Source organism: Alligator mississippiensis, chromosome 2 (genome assembly GCF_030867095.1).
Source record: "Alligator mississippiensis isolate rAllMis1 chromosome 2, rAllMis1, whole genome shotgun sequence".
NCBI classification, from domain to species: Eukaryota; Metazoa; Chordata; order Crocodylia; family Alligatoridae; genus Alligator; species Alligator mississippiensis.
Genome location: NC_081825.1, coordinates 296,186,115 through 296,211,933, shown reverse-complemented (window position 1 = coordinate 296,211,933; position 25,819 = coordinate 296,186,115). Strand labels below are relative to the sequence as shown.

Below are 25,819 nucleotides of genomic sequence, written 5' to 3'. Positions count from 1 at the left end.
GGCCGCGGCGCGCGGATGGCGGCGGCGGCGGCGGCGCTGGGGCGGCTGCGGGGCGCGGGTGAGCGAGCGGCGCGGACAGACGTGCGGCACCCCCGGCACACGGACACCCCCCCGCGCGGCACCCCGTGCCTACACTGACAGCCCCCTTGGGACGGGAACATGCTGCCGCCAACCCCTGCAGGGACAGGCTGGCAGACCCCCACCCGGGACAGACACTGCTGCACCCCCATGCACAGACGGACAGCCCCCCATGGATAGATGGACAGACCCCCCCATAGATAGATGGACAGCCCCCCCCATAGATAGATGGACAGACCCCCATGGATAGACAGACAGCCCCCCATGGATAGATGGACAGCCCCCCCCATAGATAGATGGACAGACCCCCATGGATAGACAGACAGCCCCCCATGGATAGACGGACAGCCCCCCCCATAGATAGATGGACAGCCCCCCCCATGGATAGGTGGACAGCCCCCCCCCATAGATAGATGGACAGACCCCCATGGATAGACAGCCCCCCCATGGATAGACGGACAGCCCCCCCCATAGATAGATGGACAGCCCCCCCCATGGATAGGTGGACAGCCCCCCCATAGATAGATGGACAGACCCCCATGGATAGACAGACAGCCCCCCCATGGATAGATGGACAGACCCCCCCATGCATACACTGACAGCCCCCTTGGGACAGGAACATGCTGCCACCAACCCCTGCAGGGACAGGCTGGCAGACCCCCACCTGGGACAGACAGTGCTGCACCCCCCATGCACAGACGGACAGCCCCCCATGGATAGATGGACAGCCCCCTTGGGACAGGAAGATGCTGCCGCCAGCCCGTGCAGGGACAGGCTGGCAGACCCCCACCCGGGACAGTCGGACACAGCCGGATGTCCTGCTGCTGCTCCCTGCACTGCCCACTCCTGGAGCCAGCGGGCACGGCCCCCCCCAGCTCTCTCTGCCCGGGGTGGGCTTGGGGTGTCCTGCCTGCCGCTGAGGCCGCATTAAGCCAGCGCCCTCTTACTCATGCGTGGGTGAGGGGGAGACCTTGCACCCAGCCCAGCTCGGAGGGAAGCAGGGCCACGAGTCTGTGGTTTGATGCTGTCCCGCTGGAAGCACACGCAGGATATCTGGACGGACAGGCACCTGGCTAGGTGGGCCGGCCCCAGCACTCTTTCCTGCCCAGGCAGCGGGTCGGACTCGACCTGCTGAGGTCCCGTCCGACCCAGGTAACATCTCTGAATCTCATCTATGAAGCTAAGGTCTTCTGCCACATTGAAGGCTGGATCCATCCTTGGATAGAAGCAGAGGGGGCACAGCGGTCCCGGTTGGGTTGCTGCTCGCAGCGGGGCCTCTGAGGACCTGTTAAAGTCCCTAAAGTAGGCAAAAATCCTCCCTCCTTTCCTGCTCAAAGAGATACCCCTCACCCACATCCCCAAAGCCATTCCTGCCCCCTGCACCAGGGCCAAGTGCAGCTGGGGCCAGAGCCCAGGGCAGCAGGGAAGGACAGGGGTCCCCTTCCCCGCGCCAGCTCCGGGCAGGGTGGGGGGCCTGTTCTCCCACCAGGCTCCCACCACTGTCCCCTCCCCAGCTGAACCCAGGCCCAGCTCAGCGGGGCTGACTGGAGCTTCCCACAGTGGAGAAAGCAGCAGGGGAACTGGGGTGGGAGGAGGAAGAGGAGGGGAGGCTGCGGCTGAGCAGGAAGGGGAAGGGAAGGGGGTTTTCCACTGCTCCTGGGACTTAAAAAACAGTCCCTGGAGGCTCCCGTGGCACTCTCTGCCCAGACTGGTGGGGGCAGAGGAGGCTGGGAGCAGGGGGTGCAGCTGCCCCTGCAGTTTGAGTTGCTGCTCGTGCACCCGCTTTGGGAAACCGTGTGTGCATGAGACGCACTGCCCCTCTGCTGGGCACACTGAGGCTCCAGCACTGGGGTGAGCTTTCTGCCAACCGAGCCCTGCATCTGTGCCGTGTTCCTTGTGGGATCAGGGCTTAATTTTGAAGATGAGTATTAGTCTGACTTCTTATTTTTGATAAATACCTGCTTAAACTCTGGCTAGGACAGCGGTACTGTCTGTGGCTGCTCCGCACTCTTTGCTCACACTAGAGGTCACAATCTGTTGTATTAAGCTGATCAACATGTGCCTAAAAATCACTGAGTTAAAAAAATCCTTAAGAAATGATCACTGCATGTAGATGATGCATTGCTGAGGTGTCTGCCATCTTTATCTGTGGCTTTTGCCTCCATCTTTTTGGTTGGTCTGTCCTGTACATGGCCATCTGGTTACTCTGTGGGACCCTCAGACACTTTGGCAAGCCTGTGAGTGATTATCTATCTTGGGTCTCTCCATCTTTATGCTGCCGGACTGTTCCTGATTTCTGCAAATCTGCCCTCTTCAAAAGACTAGCAGTGAACATTACTCTTTGTACATGAGTAAATCCTACCCCCACATCCCCAAGGCATGGTATTAACATAGTGGGGAGACTGTTTATGACAAAGGGATCTACTTGGACCTCCATTTGTGGTGATACATTGGAGGATTAAATGCATTTCGTGCACCGAGCAAGTATGGTCTTCAGGTGCTGAGACAGGTGCCTGTGGTCTCTTATGAGGCTCGGAAATGGGCACGTGGCATCTGACGGGAAAGGCAATTTGACAAACACTCAAAACAGCATCTTCCCTGCGGGGGCTTTCTTAAGAGGTTAGAAGTCCTTGAATCAACTTGAATGTTAATATTGCCCAGGCAATATCTGCCAAGAAGCTGGTTATGCAGGTCTCAAAAGGCCTTTCTTGGAAGATAAATCTGTCCTCTAGAAGCACACTTATCACTCTGTCTTTCACAAGAAACACAATTTGCTCTCAGGGCAGAGAGATGCAGCATTCAGAAACCTCAGCAGCCAGCAATTTAGTGCTCAAGCTTTTGTGAAGGAGGCACAGCAGTTACTATGAACAAGAAAAAAATGATTTGGGAAGAAAGATGCAGCACCATGTAGAGGGAAGAATTGTTTTAGGTGAGTTTAAACCGGGGGAGCTGAAGAGGAGTGATCGGATTTGCTAAAGGAAAGAAAGCAATTAGACTGAGCACCGCAGGGAGGAAAACATTATTAGACTGTGGGATTTTTTTCTTGGAAAAGTAGTGAAAGCCCCTTCTCTGACTTCATTTCAAAATGCATTGTATTGGACGGCTGGACAGGCTCTTTGGAGTGGCGCTGGGCTGTGGACTACTTTTCCATTAGGTTACCATTTCATGTCTGACTCTGGTGAATAGTGTTATGGTCTGATAACTGTTTGGTGGCATAGGTTACATTTAATCACTAGTCTTGGATAAGCCAAGCTACCAAAATCCACCATTGGTAGCTTCAGCAGAGAGACCAAGGACTGCCCGAGGCTAGAGCCTGAACCTCCTATCCTTAAGCAGGTCTCTTTTCATGAGGCCTGAAACACCGTTGGTAGTGTGGTGATTACCAGGTTCAATAAAGACAATTATTAGGCATGAATGAGAAGAACTGAATGAGAACTTTTATTGTGGAGCAGTAGGCAAACCTCTATAGATCCTTTTTCTCTCTTCTCTCTTTAACTAGCCACTCTCTAACTGAAGGACCATTTCCCAGTTCCCAATTTCCTCAGTCTCCTGAGTTAGGGGGCATCTCCAAATTATAATTTCCGTGACTACAGGGAGGTCATCCTGATTATAAGGCTGGCTCAGGTGTGCCAGGTGCTGTAGAAACGTGCAGTGAATGGAGCTCCTCGCCTCAACCAACTTAGTCTAGAAGCCAAGACGTGATGGTCAGAGAAGTGGGATAGGGTGAGATGAGATGAGGTAACACAAGATCTCACCTGAAGCCAACTTTGACCTCCACTTCTGGTGATACGTTGGAGAACTAAATGCATTTCACACATTGATCAACCATTGTCTTTGGGCGCGGAGAGAGGTGATGAGACAGATGCCTGTCTCACTTTTATATCTGATTTGTTAAAATCAAATATAACCGGGAATTCGAATACTTACCTTGCAGTGACAGGGACAACCTCATCTGCCGGTCTGCTATGTCCAGAGAGTAGCACGTTGCGGCGTAGTGAATATGACAGATGTAGCGAGCTTTGAAGAGAACATTTTATATTTAGACTTTTTTTTTTTGTTTAACAAAATGGGGAGCAGGGACCACATCCCAGGTCCTCTTCCCTCCTCACTGAGCTGTAGCGTCATGCTCCTTTTCGATTGCATGAGGCTTTTGCTCTCCATCCAGCTTCAACAAGACGGGTGGGGAGGGCTCCACCCAGCCTAGGGCAAGCAGCGGGGTCAGGCATTTGGGGACATGCTAGATCCCTGATTTCCTAATCCTCGGCAAATGATTTTGCCATAATGCTGGGGGAAGAGAGAGGCTACTTCTTTTTCCTCCTCCACATGCACTCAACATCAGATCGTTGCTAGCCATGCCCTGTCCTTGCCTAAAGGGATCAGGGACTTGGGTAGAGTTTAGTTGCTTCCCAGCACCAGTTTGGACCACGACAGGCTTGGGTAGGTTTAAACACCTTACGTAGGTGATCACATCATTACTTTGCATTTGCCGTAGCCCATGTCTAGACCTCTTGAAACAAAACAGAGGCCCCTGAGCGGTTTTGCGGCAGGGTTGATTAGGTCTGCTCTCTGTGATTTAACCACCTACATTCTGCCCAGACCCTGTGTAGGTACCTATAGGGCTGAGCAAGATCAGGCCCTAGTCCTTAAGTTTGCCTGTTTATAGGCTCATAGGAAAGTGGGGCTGAAAAAAGATGTCATCTAGCCCAGCCCCCTACTTAAGGCAGGAGCATCCCTGACAAAACCATCCCAGCCAAGTGTCTGCGTAACCTGCCCTTCAAACTGCCCGGGGATGGAGACTCCACAGCTCCTCTAGGCAGCTGCTTCCAGTGCTTGCCCACCTCGGAGTCAGACAGTTCTTATGTTAAAACTACTGACAAGTTAGTTTTCACCTTGCATTTGCTATTTCCGGTTAAGAATGCATTTTTTTTCCTAGTGAAGACGTAGTCTCCAACCTCCAAAAGCAGGTGCATTTAAAAAAAAGACACGCTGCTGTCAAGAAGACCCTTGTTTTGGTTTTTCCCAAAGCCCTGCAATTATTACTCCAGTTTAAATTAGATTAACTTCAGCAACACAAAAAGTATCCTCTCTGGCGACTGCAGTCTCACCTTGGGCTCAAACGGATGCCGTTTAATGATTCTTGTTGAGAAAGAAGAAATGATTCAAGCCATTAAATGGATTTTGAGATTAATTGCATCTTAGTTTGACATTTAAAGATAAAACATTTTGATCTGTAGTTTTCATTTGATCTTAATGACTTTCCACGCTGAGGATTATAAAAAGGTTATTTCTGCAGAATTTAAACTGGTAATCACTTTGTGATTAGACACGATGGCCCTCTCCTGTGACTGTTTAATCTGCAACATCTGTATCTGTCTTTAATGTTGACAGGGGGTGAAGGATTGCAGAAGGTGCTTACCTTGTACCAATCTATGACAGACCTATTCCTAATAGTTTTGGAGTAAATTTGGTTCCCTTTTAGAATAACCCTTGCAAAACAGTGTTGCAAAACTCAAAAGTTGAAAACGAAGTGCCGGATATTAATCTTACACTGTTCTTAATGCAGAAAAACAATTGAAAAATGAAGAGTTTGTATTCAACGAGGAAACGGTGCAACATCTGGAAGCTGCTATTGAAGCTATTAAGAAACTGGTAACGTAGCATCTAGCAGTTTTAATTGTTTCGTGTAACTGGTATATGGGAAAGATTTACAGTTTGTAGTGAGGTGAAATGACTGCCTTCTGTGCTGTGCGTCACAGTCTCGCCTCAAAGAACGAGGGACAGCTCCTGTCTGAAATCAGGATGACTGAAATCAAACTGGAGCAGCATGAACCAAACAGCTGATCAAGGGCTAGGTGTTCAGTGAGCTGAACTGCGGTTTCAGCCCCGCAAATACGGGATTGTGTTACCCTAGGAACTATCTTATATTTAGTGCAAAAGTATGCCCTTCCACTGAGATCAAGAAAGGAAGGATGGCCATGTGGTCTGTGCAGTAGATGGATTCAAAATCAGGGCTGTGTTCCCATCTCTAGCATTGACTTGATTTTGAGCAAGGGATTTAGGCTCCAGTTTTCAGAGGACTGCTCATACAGAGCTGTCTGCAGGATATGCGCCTTCTCCTCTTAATCCCATCTGTATGAAGGACAAAAATATTTTCCCTCTCAGGACTGTGAGGATACATCCATTCACGGTTGTGAGTTTCCCAGATGCGATGGTAGCAAGGACCATAGGGAAACCAGGATTAAATAAATCATTTTGACATGGGTATTTTGACCTGTGACCCCAGTTCACTCTTTTCTGGAGTAATTCTTAGCGGTCTTCTCTAAAGACAAAGGAGGACTCCAGCGTGCGTGGTAAAGGGCCCTATGCGATATCTCTTCTCTGGGAAACGGCTGGTCTTGGACAATCGGCATCTGTCATAGCCCTGCGGTTGGCATTAAAGTCAGAGTGGCTTCAAAGGCATTTTCTAAAACTCTCCTTTTGTCCTTCAGGGCTACTCTAACTTGCCTGTTTCAGCTCATTCCTTCGGTAATCCATCATCAGTGAATTATTTTATGTCATTGGCTGCGATCGGTTCAACAGGCTATAATGTTCCTAAGTTTTCCATTTTACAACTGATTAAGAATGTAATTCATAGCTGATTGAAAACCTCTTATTCCCATCTCATTTCTTTTACATTACTACCAATTACTTTTTCTCGGGTAGGTGTTATGACAAGCCACTGTAGGCCTATAGAACTGACACCTTGGAAAGTGAACCTGATGCATCATTTCTCTCCGTCTTGCCTGGGTGGTGATGGTAGTAGATAGCAACACAAGGAAAGCCATAAAACGCCGGGGCAGGCATTAGATATGGGCTATACAGGCAGCTGCCCAATTCACCATTTATTTTGGGATGAATCTTTTTTCCTTACCATCTAAGAGCTGAAAACTGCATCAAACTGTGAGCTGGGTGACCCAAACGGGCCCCTGTCAGTGTTTAGGGGTGCTTCTTGAAAAGCCCAAGAGCCAAGAGAGAGAAATTCAGTTTGAGTCCAGGCCAGCTGGCAACCTTTCACCCCAGAACAGCTTTTGACGGGGGTAGGTCTCTATTGCTTAGACCATCTCCCATCCAAGAACAGAAGGTGAGAAGCCAAAATCTAGTCCGCCGGTGTGGCCGGGGCTTGGCTGCCATCCTAGCGTGGCTTTTGGGGTGATGTGGGGGGTATTTTGTTTTGAAAAGCAGGAGAGGCCATGGCTGTGGTTAGGGTGGCAATACAGGGTCGTCATAATGTCCTTGTGCACTTTTAAACTTGAATAACTTAGGTTGTAGGTAGGATGGAAACGATCTGTCAACAGCATTTAAAAGCAAACTTATTAAAGTTTTAGGACAACTAGCGTACGCAATGCAAAACTTCATAAGTAATAACGAATTTATTCTTATTTCAGATCTTTTGACAAACAAAAAATGGCTATTGTAGATGTGAAGGTAAACTGTGTACTAGGACTAGCAGAATTGAAATCCATATCAGCTGTGAGAAGGAAATGGTGGTTATGTTGAAGTCTAGCATTGTGTACTCGAGTTGTCCTAACACTTTAATACCTTTGCTTTTAAATGCCGTTTACAGATTGTTTCTGTCATACCTATAACCTAAGTTATTCAAGTTTAAAAGTGCACAAGGACTTTATGAAGACCCTGTATATAGCAGTAGCTGTATAAAAAGGAGGAGACAATCTTTTCCAGATGTTTGTTATTAAGTAGTTTTGCTCTAACCTGCTCTTATCCCTTGACCGGGTATTTGCTTATTGTCAGGAGGAAATAAGAAGACGCACCCATGAACTTCTAGAAGAGGAGACCATAAAAAACAGTAATCTCCGTTTCAGAATCCAGAACCTCCCAGACCTGATTACCGAGGAGATGACAGGTAAAGCCAGCTCCGCCAGCCCCGACCGAGACTGTGTGGGAGCTGAGCTTTGTTGTCGTGGGAGAAGTCGTCACATAAAGGAAGCAAAAACAAAAAGTATAGGACTAAAAATCTCTGATCTAAAATAAGCATCATTAAGAACAGTAAATGGTCTCCCAGAACCTGCTGGTGAATGGGGACACGTTTGGCACTTTCTGATTCGACTAACATGAGTGAGACGTAGCTGGGGACAACAGCCGTAGGGTAGGGTCACAACAGGAGGTCTGGGCCCCTGGGCTCTCGTTCCAACTGTGCTTTGCACTTCCTGGGAAACTTGGGGGTAAGTCTCTAGTATGTACTTTGCCTCAGTTTCTTCATCTGTGAAATGGGGATAACAGTGCTTCCCAGCCTGTGAAACTCAACACTTTCCAGATCTCAAGATGTACAGATTCATCCCTGCTTCTTTCTCCACCTTCCACCCCCCACACAAACACACGCCTCCCATCTGTTTCCTCCTTTTCCAGTGCCCCTGTTTTTGTGGTTTTCTGTATCTTTAGCAAGGAATTCCTTTCCCAAGGGGGTTTCTTGATATAAAATGTGGAAAAGGTACAGTACAGTAGAAATGCAGCAGGCTTCTCCAAGTCTGTAAATGCAAATAACTTGGACAAAATGTGGGGGCAGTAAGTTGCTGAAATAAGGTTTTGCTTTTTAAATGTGTAAGAGAACCGCTGCCCACTTTCAGGTGACATTTGTCCGGCGATACATTAACATTGCAGATACCAATCCACTGACAGAGTGTTGTTGCACATGCTTTTTTTTGTTGAGATCAGCACGTTTAAAAAACAAATCTCTTTCTAGCTCTCGTTTCGGCTGCCCGTGAAGCCAACGCTGCTAAGATCCATCAATTGCAGACTGCGCTGAAGGACGTCACACGTGAAACCGAACTGCTGGATCAGAAGCAAACCCTTTATGAAAGGGAGAATGCCACCTTGTGGTATGTGATTTGTACGGGCATAAGTAAAATCATGTTGGGAAAAGACTAGGAAGAAATAAAACAGAATCGGAGCCAGGGGGCTTCGTCACTCCTACAGGCAGTAGGACGTGCTCCTCAGCAGCTTTTTGCTGCCGCATGAGCTCTGCTTTTGAGAAAATCTTGTTTTTTTTGAGTAGCAGTCACGGTCTAGAGCTTCCTGCCCCCTGCTGTTAAGATACACTGGCTTGATAGAAAACTGACTGCAAGTCTGGGGAGGAGGAGGGGGAGTCTTCTACCTGCAATGAAGAGCATCAGAAGAAAGGCAAAATCAATGATAATTTTGACTTTGCAAACCCATATCCCACTCTCCAGCGGGCAAAAAGAAAACATACTAAAGAAAGCCTCGAGCTAGGAATTCTCTGCCAGCATCCCTGATGGCAAGCCCCGTCTGCCCTATGGAGCGCCCTATTCTCCATTGCTTCGTGGGCACGTGGGGCTGGGCTGGGATTTGCCTTGTTTCTGCCAGATTGTGTTTCTAACCCCTTCTGCCAGGGCACTAGAGCTGTTTGAAAAAAAGTCACAGCTTATTTCCATATCAGGAAACTTGATTTTTTTTTTTTTAATTCTTTCTGTGCTTGAAAATAGCTGGGCCACTTGTTAATGGAACTAGAAAAAAAGCACATATTCATTAGGGGAACAAAAGAAAAGACCCACGCCTGAAGAAGTAAAACATGGAGAGAATGCTAGGCCACGGGAAGGGATGCATTTAAATAGCAAGTGTCGATTGTCTTGATTAGCAAGATGCTCAGACTCAGCTGAGGCCCCAGGCCAGATCTGGACCCCAGGGCTCAAGGCAACAGCAGCGGTGGCAGTGGTGGTGGTGGCGGCAGCCATGGCGGAGGTGCACAAGTCGTAGAGGGCAAGTGAGGGCTGTGTTGTACAGACCTTCCTTGCCCACCTAACAACAAGGATCACGTCGACCAGGCCGTGCCCCCCTCTGCCCACCGTCCCGACTTCCAGTAGCCCGCCATTAGCCCAGCAGTCTGGATGGAGCAACTCCAGGGGCCAGATCTCGGGCCATATGCTTGACCCTTGTGATCTCGCTTACAGACATTGCTACATGCACCATTTATCCCATGTATGATGCCATCCTTGTCTGGGTCACTAATGTGTGCTTTATTCATCCTAAAGTGCAAATAAGGGTTTGGGTCCATTACAACACTGGAGAATTTTTCCTTTTACTTCAGTGGGCCTTGGGTCAGGGTTTTTGTCTGATTCGGAGGCATGCAGGAGAATTCGTCTCCGTCAGGGGTGGATCCAGAGGGTGCAGCTGCATCCCCTTCGATTCCTGCTCCACCCAAAGCTTCAAACCAACTGCCCGGCACTTACAGCAACATTTCTATTCAGGCAGCAGTGAGGGAGTCCACTGATTAATGTCTCATGATAACCTACCTGATTCCTTCTAAACTCTTCATTCCACGGGTGTTAACAACCCGCTCTCTCTTTTTAATGGTCTTGATTTTCTACTAATCAATCTAACCTTTCTTCTGCAATTCTACGGTGTATTAGCTGCTCCTTTTACCGTAGCTCCCATTTCACAGCCCTGCAGACTGTATTTTACCTTTATCTGAATATGTCAGCTCAGGTGGGAAACATTAACTCTTTTGAACATCAGCTCAGATATGGAAATAAGTGTTGGTGAAACACTGGATGCACTGTCAAGATGCTGAAGAACGCTATGTATTTGGTTTATGAATCTGCAAGAGATGTACATTTAACTCCAATGACAACAGGAATAAAGAAACAACAGCTTTTGATGATTTTTGCCTAGTTTTAACATATAGCGTATGATATAGAAAATTAATGCAAGTGCCAATCAAGTTATATGTGTTTTTGCTTTTGATTTTAAACTGAATGATATAACCCTAGGCCCCTAGCATATTAGTAAAGCTTTGAGTTACCTGGAGAAAATAATTTGTGTTGTATGTGATGATGCAGCACACCAGGTGCACCTCCCTTCCCAAAATCCCAGATCTGCCCATGGTCTCTGGTTTATTTTCTCCAGTGAGGAGCAAGAGAAATTGTGGGTCCGGCATGAAGCAGCTGTAGACTTCATGAACCAACAAATGGCCAAGAGAGTTAACACAAAGATTCTCTTAAGCGAGGTTTACAAGAAAACCAAAAATGCAGAGCAAGATATAATCAAGAAAAAGAAAGATGTGCAAGAACTGAAGGAAGCCGTAGCTAGAGAGAGGACATTTCTCCAGGAAGAAAAAGACGCATGGGACAAAAAGGTAAAGATCCTGAGCTGTACTCCATTCTCATAAAAGTATAGCTGTGAATATGGTTCCAAAAATTAAATGGTTTTAGGAATGGTGATGGGATACTTATGCGGAATAGTGCATTGAGCTGGCTTTCATGCAGCCAGTTTGTGCTTTCTGACAGTACAATGCAATGTCCTAGCAGAGCTCTATATCAGGAGGGAGGGCGTGCTTGTGTGGGTATTGGGGTTGTGTATTGTGTGTGGGGTTTTTGTATGCATGTATCGCTTATTCTCCTAACATACCCAGTGAATTCTCATTCTTGTTTAATTGCTTTCCGTTATGAACAGAGGGAAAAAAAGAAAAGTACCTTTATTTTACTGCCGTTATATTTTCCTGCACTTGTTCTTTGTACTTGAGTATACTTAATTTCCTTTAAGAGACATTTTTAGGGCATTTTTCAGAAAGAAATTAATTTTCTTGCAATCTGGCCAAAGTGTTTTTCTGTAGAACAAATTATAGGCCTAGAGCTATAAAGGCCTAATCATGTGTCTGGTTTAATGCACAGTGAGTAATCCTGTTGAAAGTTGTAACATTGAGTATGTGCATAAGTCTTTGCAATATCAGGATTTAATATTGTATTTTCATGAATTAAAAATAATACCTTCCTATAGGATTTGAACAGCTGGTACGTAGTTATTACCTCTGCGAAAATGTCTTTTCTTTTAGCTCAGCTTTTTGCTTGAATGGCTTCAGACCGCACAGTTTACAAGGCTAAAGATTTTTTCTTAAGCTCAGCAATTTGCATTAGGTTGATTATGATGAACTAATGATGTTTTTACATGTAGAAGGCAGAGATGAAAACAAAACTGGATGCACAGAAGACAAAATCGTTATTGAAAAAAAGAGAATATGAACATTTGCTTCCAAAACTGTTGGATATTCAGCAACAGATAACCCACCAGGCAGCGGTAAGGAGAAAATTGTTGGCTTCTTGCAAGATTTTTCTTATTTCAACCTGTGTTTTTCCTAAAAGGAAAAAAAAATTAGTTGTCCAGTTATGAAATGAAGAGCCCTGAGGTAGGGGAAAGAGGCATAAGTGAAGAGTTGTAAGGAAAAGGACGGAGGGGTTATCTTTGGGGATAGGGTAAAAACAAAAGGCTTTTCTAAATGACTGATGCTGTTGCCTCAAGTACTCCAGCATATGAGTGACGTTAATACAGAATAGGGTGCCACCGTGGAGGAAGTCTTCCTCCTGGCTGCCATACAGTCTCATCTGGTGAGGTTATGCCAGCCAATTCTCCTGATAGACAAGCTCAGAGGATGAACACGGTAGATTAGTAAGCAGCAACTCATGACCCTGTTCTGCCTATATACTGGGTTACTGCCCATGTGGAACCACTGGTAGTTTTTGAGACTTAAGAGAAGACACGACAGATATTTAATAGATACAAATGCCGAAGAGCATGAGGGATTATTTAGGGCAGGGATTGCCACAGTGAAGCACAACTCGCCTGTTCTCTTCCCCAAAATAGATATACTGTATTTACTTGTATACCACGTGCACCTTTTCCCCACAAATCCACCCTCCAGTCGGGGAGTGTGTCACAACACAGTGAAAGAGATCCCAACAGCAGGTTGCATTCAGATATGGACTCATCAACCAAGGGAAGTGATAGAAGCCCTGTTGTTTGGGATGTTCAAAAATAAGCTGGACAAAGTAACACATCCGCAATCACGCAGGAATAGAAACAATTTAGGGAGAGGTCAGAGCAAAAAGGACTAAAAGGGCAATCAAGCTAACTCTTCCCTCCATCCACTTAATCCTGGCTACGAGCATGACCTACCTAATGCCACGTTCCTCTGTTTTTCATAGGAGTAACTTCTCTGAAAACAAGTGTCTTCATCTGTCTTTAAGTTATCTCTTCACTACAAAGTTAACATAGGTTTAATTGCTCTCGAGTTAATCTACCTCAAGTGAGAGCAACCATGTTTTGAGCTGCTCAGCACGACTGTGTTAGCAGGTGCTGAGCTGTGCTAACCTGGAAGATAACTATTCCTCCTGACAGGCCTGCCAGCCTGAGTCCAGCATACACCTGTTTTTGAGATAAGGGAGTCTTTTGTTTGAATGGGTATAGAATAAGGGAGGATCTCGATTTTATGTGCGAGTTAACTCCCATGGTTTTGTGTGTGACAGTCCAGTGTGACTTAAGGTATTACACGAAAAACATACACAAAAGTGACATGGGCTAGGGATGGAAATTATACATAAGCCGGTATGAGTGTTCAGAAACCAGTTCAAAACTGTAACACTACAGAAGTTTGGTCCCCATGAACCACTAAGAGGTGCGGACAGAAGTGCAGCTCCCCAGTCTAACTCGCGGTGCTTCACAGAGAGCATCATGAGTTAGACTGACCCTCCCGACCCAACACATGTTAGCTGTTGGGTCGGGAGGGTGGGGTATTGAGCTCCAATTTGGAGCCCAAGGGAGAAAGGCTGTGTCTCTGCAGCTTCTTCCCCTAGCCCTGCTCCCCCTGTCCCAGCCCCAGTGCTGCCTCAGCATGGGAGGGGGAGTAGGCAGGGGAGGGAGGTTTCCCCAGCTTGCATGGGAGGAGGAAGGCAGATGGATTGAAGCCTCCCTTCCTCCCCAGAAAGTGCAGCTAGGAAAACCCCAGACCAGACCTCCCTCCCCTATCTTGTCCCGCTCCTATCCTGAGACAGCACCGGGGCCAGGCTGTGCTGCAGCGGCCCAGCCACCAGGGCAGACACAAGTTAACGAAGGCGCTCTACTTTGACTTCTTGACTGGCTGTACTTAGCCATGATGTTTAGGAAAGGAAAGGCCAGCAACAAAAGGAGTCCTTTGGGTATTGTTTGTAGTAATATCCCATACTGGCACTAAATGTTTGTGTATTTAATAGGCCATTCAGAAGGAGAACCGTGAGATAGCACAGCTGAACGAAAAAATCGAGCAATTAACATGGTTATTAGAACATAAAAGGCTGCGAGGCCTGGAACTCTCCAAAAGGAAGTGAGTATCGTTTGATGCTTTGATTCCTTTGCTAAACTTAAATGAGCATTTAACATTTGCATGACTGTTAAGGAACATTAATAACAGTATTGGTTTGAAACCCGTCAGATCCTATATATACGGGAATTTATTTTAATCACAAATCTAGCAACCGCAAATCAGTGTCTGCACTCGCAAACATTGGTCTTGGCTTCTAATCCAGACGGCGGCCGCACAACCCATTGCTGTCCCTGGGAATCAACACCTTCTTCTCCCGCTTCCCCGCCTCCTCCCCGAAACTGCTGCAGATCATCTAGCTGTCTGGGGGCATGGGTTTTTTTAATAAAGATAAAGGCTGAAATCAAAGTAGCAAGATCTTGGGACCCAAACCACTGCTCACAGAAGCCAATGGGAATCTTTCCATTTCCATCAGGAATGCACACACAAAAAAGCAGATGATATATGAGTAAATTTGAAGGAATTGCTGTGGAATAAGTATTCACAGGTGGTGTATGTACAACCAAAACTGTCACTTGCTGCTTTGGCGATGTGGGCAGGGGAGGTCAGACATCACACCCAGCACCCTGTCCCCATCCTGTCCAGCTGAAGTCCCTGCACACCCTGTAATGCAGAGTCTGTTTCCCTGTGTGCTCCTGCGGGTACAAGAGACCTTAGGGAAAGCCAAGTCGTGGATCACCCTAAATGGCTTCTTCATTGGGCTTGTAAATCACCTTTCCTGGAGATTGATACTGATGTACAGATATCGCTTATAATTTCCCTATTTTTTTAACTATTTGTCCACACCAAGCAGTGTTTCCCAGCTGGTGGCAATATAAAGCACAGGGATTTTCTTAGCCAAGCAGATTTCCAGTTCAAATCCTGCCATGCTTCCACCAGTGGCCAATAGCCAATGTTTCAAAAGCAACCCCCTCCAAAAAAAACCAACCAAGAGGAAACTGCTAATCCCTGAGCCCTGCATGAATGAGCTTGCTGCTGTGAACCCTGAGATTTGACTGCCATTTTCCCTACTTGAAATAAGGACGTGTTGTCATTGGGTAATAAAACTATCCAGCTTTGTTCTTGAAGAAAAACCCAGCTGTAGCCCAGTATCGAACAGTGCTGTTGATCCTGTACACATTGACACACAATTAACGTTACTGTGATGCGCATCAGTGACATTGGGACGGTTCTTGACTACAAAGAAGTCACAGTACCACATCACAGTAACGTACTGTGCGCATCACAGTAACGTTAAAGAGAAGCATGTGTGCTGTTTCCAGGCTCGGGCCCTTGACAACCTCCTACAGCAAATCCTATGGAGTGGTTGCATGAGACAAAAGCATTGTCCTTTTTTTGTTGCCTTGTTATATTTGCGTAGCATCCTGAAATGTAAGGAGCTTTTTCTTCTACGTAGATTTTTCTCACCAGTATAGCTAGCTCCTCTGTTATATAATTGGTGAGTTAGTTAAACTCGGTACATTCCTTCCTTCTCTATTTTTTGGGCACAGATCCAATGGGCTTCTTGTGTTTCCATATCCCTGAAGGGCACTAGGTATTTTTTCCTTTCCTATTTCCTATACATCAGGTGTCTTCCTCCAAGCATCTTTCCTTAGCTAGGAGCAGGCTCCTTGCTCAACCCATGAACCACCCAGAATAGACAAATGAAGTGAGTAACTTTCATGCTCCCAGGACTCTCTGTTAGGCCACCAGAAGCAAGACTAATGCATTTGTGCTCATCAGCTTCCAATCCACACCCTCCATGAACCGGGTATTGCCATCACTGAGAGGCTACAGCAGCAATCCAACCCTATGACACTGCCAACGCTGTCTGCCCTTACCTCCTTAACGGGTTTTATTCTTCTCAGGCGTGTACATAGAAACACCAAATGATGAGTAAAAATATGTTTTTAATAAAGGTGAAGACATAAGCAAATTATCATGTCTTGTGTTGACGCTTAAGAACATGAGTATAGGAACATAAAATATTAGCTGTTGCTCACCGTCCTTTATTTAATTACACTCCTGAATATCTCTACGTTGGCTTTGTTTGTTAGAGAGGATCTTGATTCTGACCTGTTTGTCCTGCAATCAAAAATTAGCCAAGAAAGAGAAAGTTTAAATAATGAAATAAAAATGGTAAGAACTAGACTCTTTTTTTTTTTTTACTAATCACGTTAATCCTTTCTAATATATTTAATAATTGGGCAAGAGCCTGTGTAAATGACAGAAAGATTACACCAACATGGATACACCTAATCAGAGCCACCAACAAGAATCCCAACCAGTTGGCCTTCTTCCATGGTTTCATAGTCTGAGGTATCGTGTGAATTAGTTTGGTGCATAGTTTTGGGGTGATGTAACTGTGATGATCCATAAAAATGTGAGGGGCAAGGATTTTTGTGGGTGATATCTCTTATTGGACCAGTTGTATAGCTGGAAGGGACCTCGTGGTACAGTAGTATCCAAAAACTTGTCAAGATCCTTCCCAGTTAAATAGCTTCTCCAATAAAAGGTATTGTCTGCAAAAATCCTTACCTCTTTTGTGCATAAGCAACATTGGTTTCTAGCAAACCCAGTGGTCCTAGTGGCTGTAAAAATAAATACGAGCATGTGTTGACACTTATTGTATTATTGTACGTTTTATTTTTGTACAATCACAGAATCACAGAAAGTGAGGGTTGGAAGGGACCTCAGGAGGCCAAATCTGGTCCAACCCCCTGCTCAAAGCAGGACCAGCCCCACCTCCATCATCCCAGAAAGTGCGATTATTGAACAGAACTATTTCACAATGTGCTTGGTTACATTTTTAGGTGAGCTGGAAGTGAATGAACACTGGACTTTATTATTATGGAGGAGAGGCAGCATGAATTACTGTGTGCTGAGTTTCATGCTCATGTCACTAGGCTACTACCTAAACCCAGCCTCACTATTTTATAGCTAGCTCAAGTGCATGGAAGCAGCTCTGCAATCACCTCTGTGACTGCAGCACAGGCATATCTATCCTGGAGCAACCCAAAGTATCCAGTGTGCATTGCTGTATCTTTCCCTAGGCTTGTTTGAAGGGAACTCTGCAGCCATGGATGGGTGAAGCAATGGTAATACAAGCCTCATCCACTTTAATGAACTGTAAAGTGCTTTCAGATTCGCTGCTGAAAGATCTGTTGGCAGTTCAAAATGCTATTCTGTAGAGGAGACAGAGTTGGAATGATTATTCAGTTAATATTGTTGGTGTTTATTCCTAGGCCGAGGAAAAATTACACAAGACTGAATGCATGAATAAAAAACTTAAAGATGATAATGCATCTAAAAAGAACCACTATCAGTTATTAATGAAGGAAGAAGAACATTTGCGTGCAAAGCTGGATGGGGCAGCAAAAGAGTAGGTTTAAACTGCCAGCTCTTTGGTACAGAAAACCATCTCCTGGTTTTTCAGGAGGTGGCGGTTTCTTACTGAAAAATAACATTACTGTGAAGGTCTCATTCATTTCTATCTCTTGGTAGACTTGAAAACTTAGCAGCTTTGCTGGATGCGAAGTTTGAGGCTGTGGCCAAGCGCCTGATGGATGAGAAAAGTTTGGAGGAGGAAATCGAGAGACTTGAAGATACCTTTGAGTACGTCACGTCTCAGCCCTGGCTGTGGGAAATGACCTCACTGCTGCTTAGACGTTTGAATTTGAGAGTCTGAAATGTAAGGTGGATAGATACTTTATATGGAGAAGTGAATGCAGAAACCAGCCTGCAAACAACAAGGTTTGCTTCCGGGCGCACGAGAGAGAGATATGGCCTGGGGGCTATTATTACAGGCAAAGTGCCCGCAAACAAGAGTTCAGGGAAACATTACGGGAACAATACTGAATGTGTAACTCACGGCCCAAATCCCAGACCAAGCTACTGCCCCTTCTAGGTAGTGCAAGGGCTATAAATCTTCCCTAGCAGGGCTAGGGGGGATCCCTGGGCTATGTAGGTTTGGTATGACTAGTTCTTTGATCTTCTGTGACTGGGGATGTGTTTGAGGGGAACCTAGCCCAGAGCACTGATCTCAAGCAGGTGGAGTAGCCTTTTGGGACGGCTGCTGCTGGTGCAAGTCAGAGCAGTGCCAAAAGGGTCCCATACGGATCACGGGGGTCATGCTCAAAGATGGCACCAATATACTGTCCGCTACAAATTCAGCACAGACAGGAGTGCAGCTCCCCACTGTGACTGAGAACACTTTGCAGGAAACGACCTGAGTTATAACAATCCCCCGAACCAAACAGAAGTTCACTGTTGGTCCCTGGGGGGAGAGGGATCTAGCTGCTGGTGGCAGCCTGGAGCCAGCTTCCCATCCCTCCTGTCCCTCCCTCCCTCCCTCTTCCTAGCAGAAGGGGAGGGGGAAGGGAGCAGAAGGAGCTCATTGTAGGGGTTCGCCAGCTGGTGCTGCAGGGTGGGATGCATGAAATGGAGTCCTCTCACCTTGAGGGGCTCCAGTACACCCACCCCACCCTCCAGCGGGGACTGAAAAAACCCCAGACTGATCTCCCTCCACTCCCGGGGCAGAGCGTAGATGCAAGTTACAGGAAATCCGTCAAAAGGAAAAAACCCTTTTTTTCTTCATTCTGCCTTCCCAGCACAAGGTGTGTGTCTTATTTGGGGTGCATGGTACATGAATAAATAGTGATACCTAGTTAAAAGTCAGCATAAATGAAACAGTTTGCAAATGGATTTGGATGCCAGGTTGGCTTCTAAGGCCACGTGTAGAGGAAATGAGGGACATGTGTTCACCACACTTAAAAGTGGGTTAAATGCTTTTGCACCACTTTAATGGTGTTGGTGTTTGCACGCGTTGGCGGTGTATTGCACCCTAATTCCAGCTGTTGTAGCAAATTCGGTGGCATAATGTGCCTTAAATGACTTGGGGCACGGCAACCTAAAACTCCTCCTCCGAGGAGTCTTAGTTTGCTGTCCTACAGCCGTGGAGCGAAGCACCGGGCTCTGTGCAGCTCCGCAGCTCTGCGGGAAGCCCTGCAGGCAGCCTGGCACCAGCCCGGGAAGGCAGGCTCCGCTCAAGAAAAGAAAAAGCGATAATCTTTCCCCACCCCCCAGAGCCTGCCCGAGCCATGCAGGGGCCCGATGCTTCCCTCCATGGCTGCGGTGCCCCTTGGGACCGCCTGAGCCAGATGCTTGCAGGCAGGTGCCACTTTGGGGGGACGCTGCTGCTGCGGAGGGAAGCACCAGCACCACCGCAGCCCAAGGACCGCTCTGCCTGCCGGCAGCTTGTCCTCCCCTCTCCACAGCCAGAGAGGCAGGTATATGCATGGGTGCATGCACGACACGGGGGTTTACTTTGCCCTAAATTGAAGCAGTGTTTTTAAAAACCCATCACTTCCATTTAGGGCCCCCGTTTCGTCTACACACGCCCTAAATTCTTACCCTGTCATGTCTCCTCCTGTAGTGCATGCATCTCCGGCGGGGACAGGGTGCATCGAGAACGGGCCCCACGCTAAAGACGTCTGTGTTAGTCGTTGTTCACAAAGTTAACATACAAGAGGCCTGTTATTTCTGAAACTTTTTTCCCCGCCCAGGAACATGCAAGAGAATTTTGGAAGAGAAATCGAGAATCTGGAGTACAATTTAAAGAGAGAGTGCGAGATGAGGTAAAATTTACAAATTGCCATTTGCTTTAAGACAGTCCAAAAGATGAATGAGTTACCGAAACTTTCTTTACGTCAGGGGGTTGGACTAGAACAGGGGTGGCTAGTCTGTGGCACGGGCACCCCAAGCGGTATGGGCAACCTCCGTGTGCAGCACGCAGGAGACTTGGAAGGAGACAGGCCACAGGCTCAGAGAGGGCAGAGAGCAAAAAAAGGAGAGCTGCAAATTGGGCAGGGAGGGAGCACTGGATGGGGAGCAGAAAGCAGAGCAGGAGATCAAGCGGGGGCCCAGGGCAGAGAACAGCAATTAGAGCATCTGATCAGGCAGGGGACGGGGATCAGAGTGGCACTTAGGGAGGTCGTGGGGCTAATTTGTGGCATGCCTGCCAACAAGGCTGACCCCCACTGGGTTAGATGATCTGAGGTCCCTTCCAGCTCTACTCTTCTGTGTCATTCAGTCAAATAAGACATAACAGCAAGTTCCTAACTGCTTGAAGATCAGACTCTTTGCAAGATAAGGAGTGGTGAATTTGGGCAAGGCACTGAAATTGCAGCCGGGGAAGTTGCATTTTGGTTTCTTAAATTTTGCTGCAAGTTCATTTGGATGAGGTATTCTTTTTCCCTCTTGCGTTAAGTCATCATGATACTTTTGGGCAATGACTACAGCTGAATTTCACCAGGTGGGTCTCTCTTTATCAGTGATGTGTTAAATGAAACTGATATTCAAACCAGAACGTTAATGAAGCACTTGGAGCTTTTCAGATGAGCGACACTTATGGAAGTTTCTGTTGCCGTATCCTCATTTCGCTCCTTTTTATTTTATAGAATTATAGAAAAATTAGGGTTGGAAGGGACCTCGGGAGGTCATCTACCCCTCACTCAAAGCAGGACCATCCCCAACTATATCATCCTAGCCAGAGCTGTGTCAAGGTGGGCCTTAAAAATCTCCAAGGATGGAGATCCCACCAATTCTCTAGGGAACCTGTTCTAGTGCTTCACTACCCTCCTAGTGAGAGAGTTTTCCTAATATCCAACCTCAACTTCCCTGGCTGCAATTTGAGCCCATTGCTCCTTGTTCTGTCATCTGAGGACAGTCCAGCTCCATCCTCTTTGCAGCCCCACATCGATTACTACTGAACCATTGATCACTGCCCGTTGAGCCTGACAATCCAGACAGTTTTCTGTCCACCTTACAGTCCATTCATCCAACCTGTACTTCCTCAGCTTGCTTGCAAAAATGCTGTGGGAGACAGTATCAAAAGCCTTGCTAAAGGCAAGGTATATTGTGTCCACTGCTTTCCCCGCATCCACAGAGCAGTCATCTCATCACAGAAGGCAGTCGGGTTGGTCAGGCATGACTTTCTCTTGGTGAATCCATGCTGACTGCTCCTGATCACCTCCTTCTCCTCCAAGTGCTTAGAAAGGGATTCCTTGAGGACCCGCTCCATGAATTTTCTGGGGACTGAGGTGCGGCTGACTGGTCCGCAGTTCTCTGGATCCTCCTTTTGCCCTTTCTTAAGGATGGGCACTGTATTTGCCCTTTTCCAATGGTCCAGGACCTCCCCCGATTGCCATGAGTTTTCAAAGATAATGGCCAGCAGCTCTGCCATCACATCAGCCAACTCCCTCAGCACCCTTGGATGTATTGCATCTGGCCTCATGGGCTTGCTACACATCCAGCTTTTCTAAATAGTCCCTAAACCTGTTCTTTATGGCTGATCCTGTGACACTGTGGTCAATGGGAGCTTTGCCATTAAATTAACCTGGAGCAGGAGCAGGCTTTGAGGCTTTATGGCCCATTTTTCTGAAGCATTTGGGAACTGCAGGAGTCAGTGGGAACTTTGAATGCTCCAAACACCAGCCTGTGAACACGAAGGGCTCCATCTTTTGTGCTCACTAGGACAGCCCTACAATTCAGAGAACAAGAATGACCTACAATTATTATTGTTATTATTTTTGCATTTCCAGTTAGGTCCACTCTTCCCCTTTCAGCATTTAAATAGACCCTTCTCTTCAGTTTAACCATTTCAGCAAACCTTTGAGAAAGGAAGAAAACACGGTATCCGAGGACTACCGCAAGCCCCTTATCACAAGTGCTGTGCTTAATTTCCTATTCTTGATGTCTGCCAAGAAGCAGCTTGCAGCACCCTGCACCCTGCGTGGAGGCGCTGGTGAATGGATTAGGATACCAGGCAGCCGTTTCCTAAATCAAAGTCCTTTCATGTGCAAGGAGCACATGTCTGTTTAACTGCATGCGCCGTGGCAGAGGGTAGTTAGGGGAAAAGCTAGTTAATATAAATGGAGTTCATGGGTAAGAGGCTAGTAAATCTTCCCCTGGTTTTCTCTGAGGTTTCCTGAGCAAACTCAGCACGCCAAGGACTTGCACCAGGGACAGGTTTGTGTCCCCACAACTCAGCCGTGCTAAAGACTTGCTGCTCTTCCCGCCCAAGAGGGACTTGTCTTCTTTGCAGAGAGGAAGCTCTGGGTGCCTCTATCGGCTTCTTTCTCCCCGGAGGCCTCCTAGTCGCTTGTAACTCGTCTCCTTACAAAACCAGGGACTGAACATCTCGGACCATGTTGTTTCTTCCTCTGTATTCTCCATGAGAGACGCCCCGGTCCTGGGAATGCCTCTGCCCCTGCAGTGACGGATGGGAACCTCTCACAATTAAAGCCATCGTCTGCTGGGTTATTTTACGCTCGTTTTTCAGCCAGCAGTGGTGTCACGTAGCGGGTGATACCTTTTATGTGTTTCTCGCTAGAGCGCTGCTCGAGTGGAAACGCCTTCACCTGACAAAGCACATGGAGTTCTTGGCGACAACAGACGAGAGTTTCCTCAATGAAACCAATGAGAAGCTTAAAGTTGGTAAAAAACGGCAGACTGAACTAATTATGAAGGTAGGTTAATGAGCTGACACGGTAACAAATCCCGTAATCCCCCCCCTGTCTTTCACGCTGGTTCTGCTGAAGTAATCACCTTTAACGGCTCCTCCGCTGGCTGGTATAAATCACCATTTCAAAGCCTGAGGATCTGGCTTTGCTAGTCCATTAATAACGGTTTTAAAGCAGTGGGCACTGTGTTTTAAGTGAAACCTGGAACCCTGTTCACTAGCCCAGAGGTTTTTTTGAAGGTTACAGGGGAGTCAGAGCATGTTGCAGAAATAATTATTGCTTGTCATTTTGCTTTCTGGCACCAGAACAAGAAAGCTGAAAAAGAGCTTATGCGGACTGAAGAACGGATCAAGAACCTGGGCGAGGTGTTAGATAAAAAGGAAGCTGAATACAAGGACTACAAAGAGAGAGAAATTGAAAGCATAAAAGTTCTGGAGGCAAGTGTCATTAAAAAAAAAAAATCTCAAGGAGTTTCACATATGGCGACACATTTTCTGTAGGGACAAGTTGTCAGCCGTCTCCATTTCAGTGTAGTTATTCCTGTTCGGATCAGCTGAGAATGACCCATCCGCCAATAACTGGTTGAGGATAAATTGAGTCACCCCATATTCACTCTTGGTTTGCGGCGCTGACACTGAGAACTGGGGAATTTCAGCTCGGGGCATTTCTGTGTTAAGTAAGTATTGCTGAAGTTTTCAGCTTAGGCACTTAACTCCCATGGAAATCAATGAAGTTCCTTACATGTTCCTAGCCATATGTTTGTGCCTGTATTTATCTAGTTCAGTGGTGCTCAACCTTTTGACCTGGTGGGCCAGATGAGGGGCATGCAGGCTGGACGGAGCCCTGCACTCCAGGATCGGGCCCTGCACCGCCCCTGCCTGGTCCCATGCCTGGAGAGGGCGCCAAGCGCCCCTTGCCACCTCCACCTGGTCCTGCGCGCTGTGGGAGCCCTGTGGACCAAATGACTTTGGCTAGGGACAGAAGTTACACATAAACCGGTTTAAGTGATGATTCAGCAACTGGTTTAAACCTGTAACAGAACAGGAGTTCAGTGCATATAAACCAGTTTCAAAATGACTGAAATCAGTTTAATATAAATCTGGTTGAATGTAGTAAGTATCAGACTTAACTGATGTAGCTGAAACCAGTTTATGAAACTTCTATCCCAGACCCCTTTCTGGTTTAAGTTAAATCAGAGTCCCCCAGCATGCTCTCCAGCCCTAAGCTGGGCAAAGGATTGGGGCAGGGTGGGGTTGTAGGGGAGGCACGGGCTGCCCCCCCATAGGTAAAACCCAGCTGGGGTCTGGGGCCAGGGAGGGGGGTTAAATGCCCCTTCCCCTGAGTACAGAGCTGCCCTGCCTTGCCCTGCCGAACTTACTGAAAGTTACAGCTGGCTGCAACAAATCCCAGAGGCACCCGGGAGCAGGAAAAGAAAGTTATGAGCAACCCTGCAGAGTCCTGCTTCTGTAATTCTGGACTGCAAATCCCAGAGACCTCGGGGGCAGCAGGAAGAGAAAACAAACACACAGCCCATGCTGCCTAAATGCCAGAGAGCCATGTTGTAGCGCTGGCCCAAGCCACTGCAGACATACGGCTGCATTTCCTGAATCAAAAGTTAATGTGTGTCCAGCTGTTTCTCAGTTGAACTCTGCAGTAGAGACTAACCTGCAAAGACTGAATTGATTCAGTCTTGGGCTTTTTAACTGTCTCTACTTAGCCATAGTACCAGGTGCTGGATCTGGCCCATTGGCTGCAGGCTGAGTATCTCTGATCTAGCTGAATGCCATGCCAAAAATGTGTCCATCAATAGATGAACAAGTACGCATCTAGGTCCAAATGGAGTCCTGAATTGGTTCTATATACCCTAGTCTACAAAGGCCCTAATACAGCACCAAACCATACTCCTTCAGACTTTGTGAGCAGTCATAAAGGTCAGGCCCTTCTCCTGTGCTCGGGATGTAGTGCAAGCTCTCTTCCTAGGGGATCTTTCCCTACTGTGCGACTCAGCTCTCGGGTTGACAATACCGATGATTCAGATTAGGGTAAATCGATCATCATCAGCGTCTGAAACATCCCAGCCTGTCAGCCCTCTCTTTATCACTGTGTTTGCTGGACCTGGATAAATAAGTTACACCAGATCAATTCTCATGTGCCCCTGCTGTCAGATCTGGCAGCTTCAGACAGTGCAAATGCCAAAGACTTGAACTCCTCATCTGATGTCTTTGATTCTGTCTGGCTGACTCTGAGGCCCCTGACAGACATTATACTTAAAATGTGATTAGCTGTAGTAACCTGGCCACACGTTCAGTGTGTGATAAAATGAGGAATAACAAAGTTACTGCACAAAATGTGTACAATAACTTTTTGGGTGGTCCCTAGTATGCCTTGCACTGAACACGTGGCCAGCGCCGGGTCTCTGGAGCGTATGGGATTCCCGTGTGCTCCAGAGGCTGGGAGCACCCCGCAGCGGATCGAGGCTCCCAGCTGAGCCAGACTTGCTACTTGCTGGGGCTGGGGGGGCTGGGATCGGGCTCCCCCTGCACTGGCAGTATGCTGCAATGGGATCTAAAGTAGGATCCCACAATTGCTCCTCTTGTTTTACACATGTGGCATGGTAGGCAGCTTGATTGTTGGGATCCTGCATAGGATCTCATCATGCTTTTACTTTAACATCTGTCAGGGCCTGAAACACCATGCAGCGAACATGGCAATGTTGTCAGAGGATCAGCCTTGTAGGCTAATGTCAGGAGCCAGGGCAGCAGACCGGCTAACTTCCCCCCGGGTGGCCCTGGTTACAAAGTGAGCCTGGCTGCCAGTGGGCAGACTACCCCCAGCTGGTCCCAGTTCCCTCCATGGGCATGTCTGCTTGTTTACAAGCGGCAGCTCTTTTGGTGCCCAGGAGGTTACTCTTCAAGACAGAGGCTTCCCTACCTAGCCTTGGGCTACTGGCTTCTTGTCCTTAGTTTAGCGGGCTTTTTTCCCTGACTGTTTTTTCTCTGATTGGTAATGACCCAGTCCCTGGGTCCTGCCTGCTCGTGGTGTCCTGGGTCCCGCCTCTTTGTTCCTGGTGCTTGTTTCTTGGGCCCTGTTTGTTGACTTG

At 47.2% G+C, this 25,819-nt stretch overlaps 1 protein-coding gene across 1 annotated transcript; it reads left to right on the top strand.

Annotated features, from left to right (window-relative positions):
* Positions 1–15: 15 nt before the first annotated feature.
* On the top strand, positions 16–24,490 carry LOC102572641 (uncharacterized). Its single transcript, XM_059721353.1, has 14 exons — positions 16–58; positions 5,642–5,727; positions 7,867–7,978; positions 8,816–8,951; positions 10,996–11,224; positions 12,040–12,162; positions 14,112–14,221; positions 16,255–16,336; positions 17,443–17,579; positions 17,702–17,812; positions 19,762–19,833; positions 22,590–22,725; positions 23,025–23,156; positions 24,476–24,490. Exons 1-14 carry the CDS (start codon positions 16–18, stop codon positions 24,488–24,490), a joined length of 1,524 nt encoding a protein of 507 aa, XP_059577336.1.
* Positions 24,491–25,819: the final 1,329 nt, after the last annotated feature.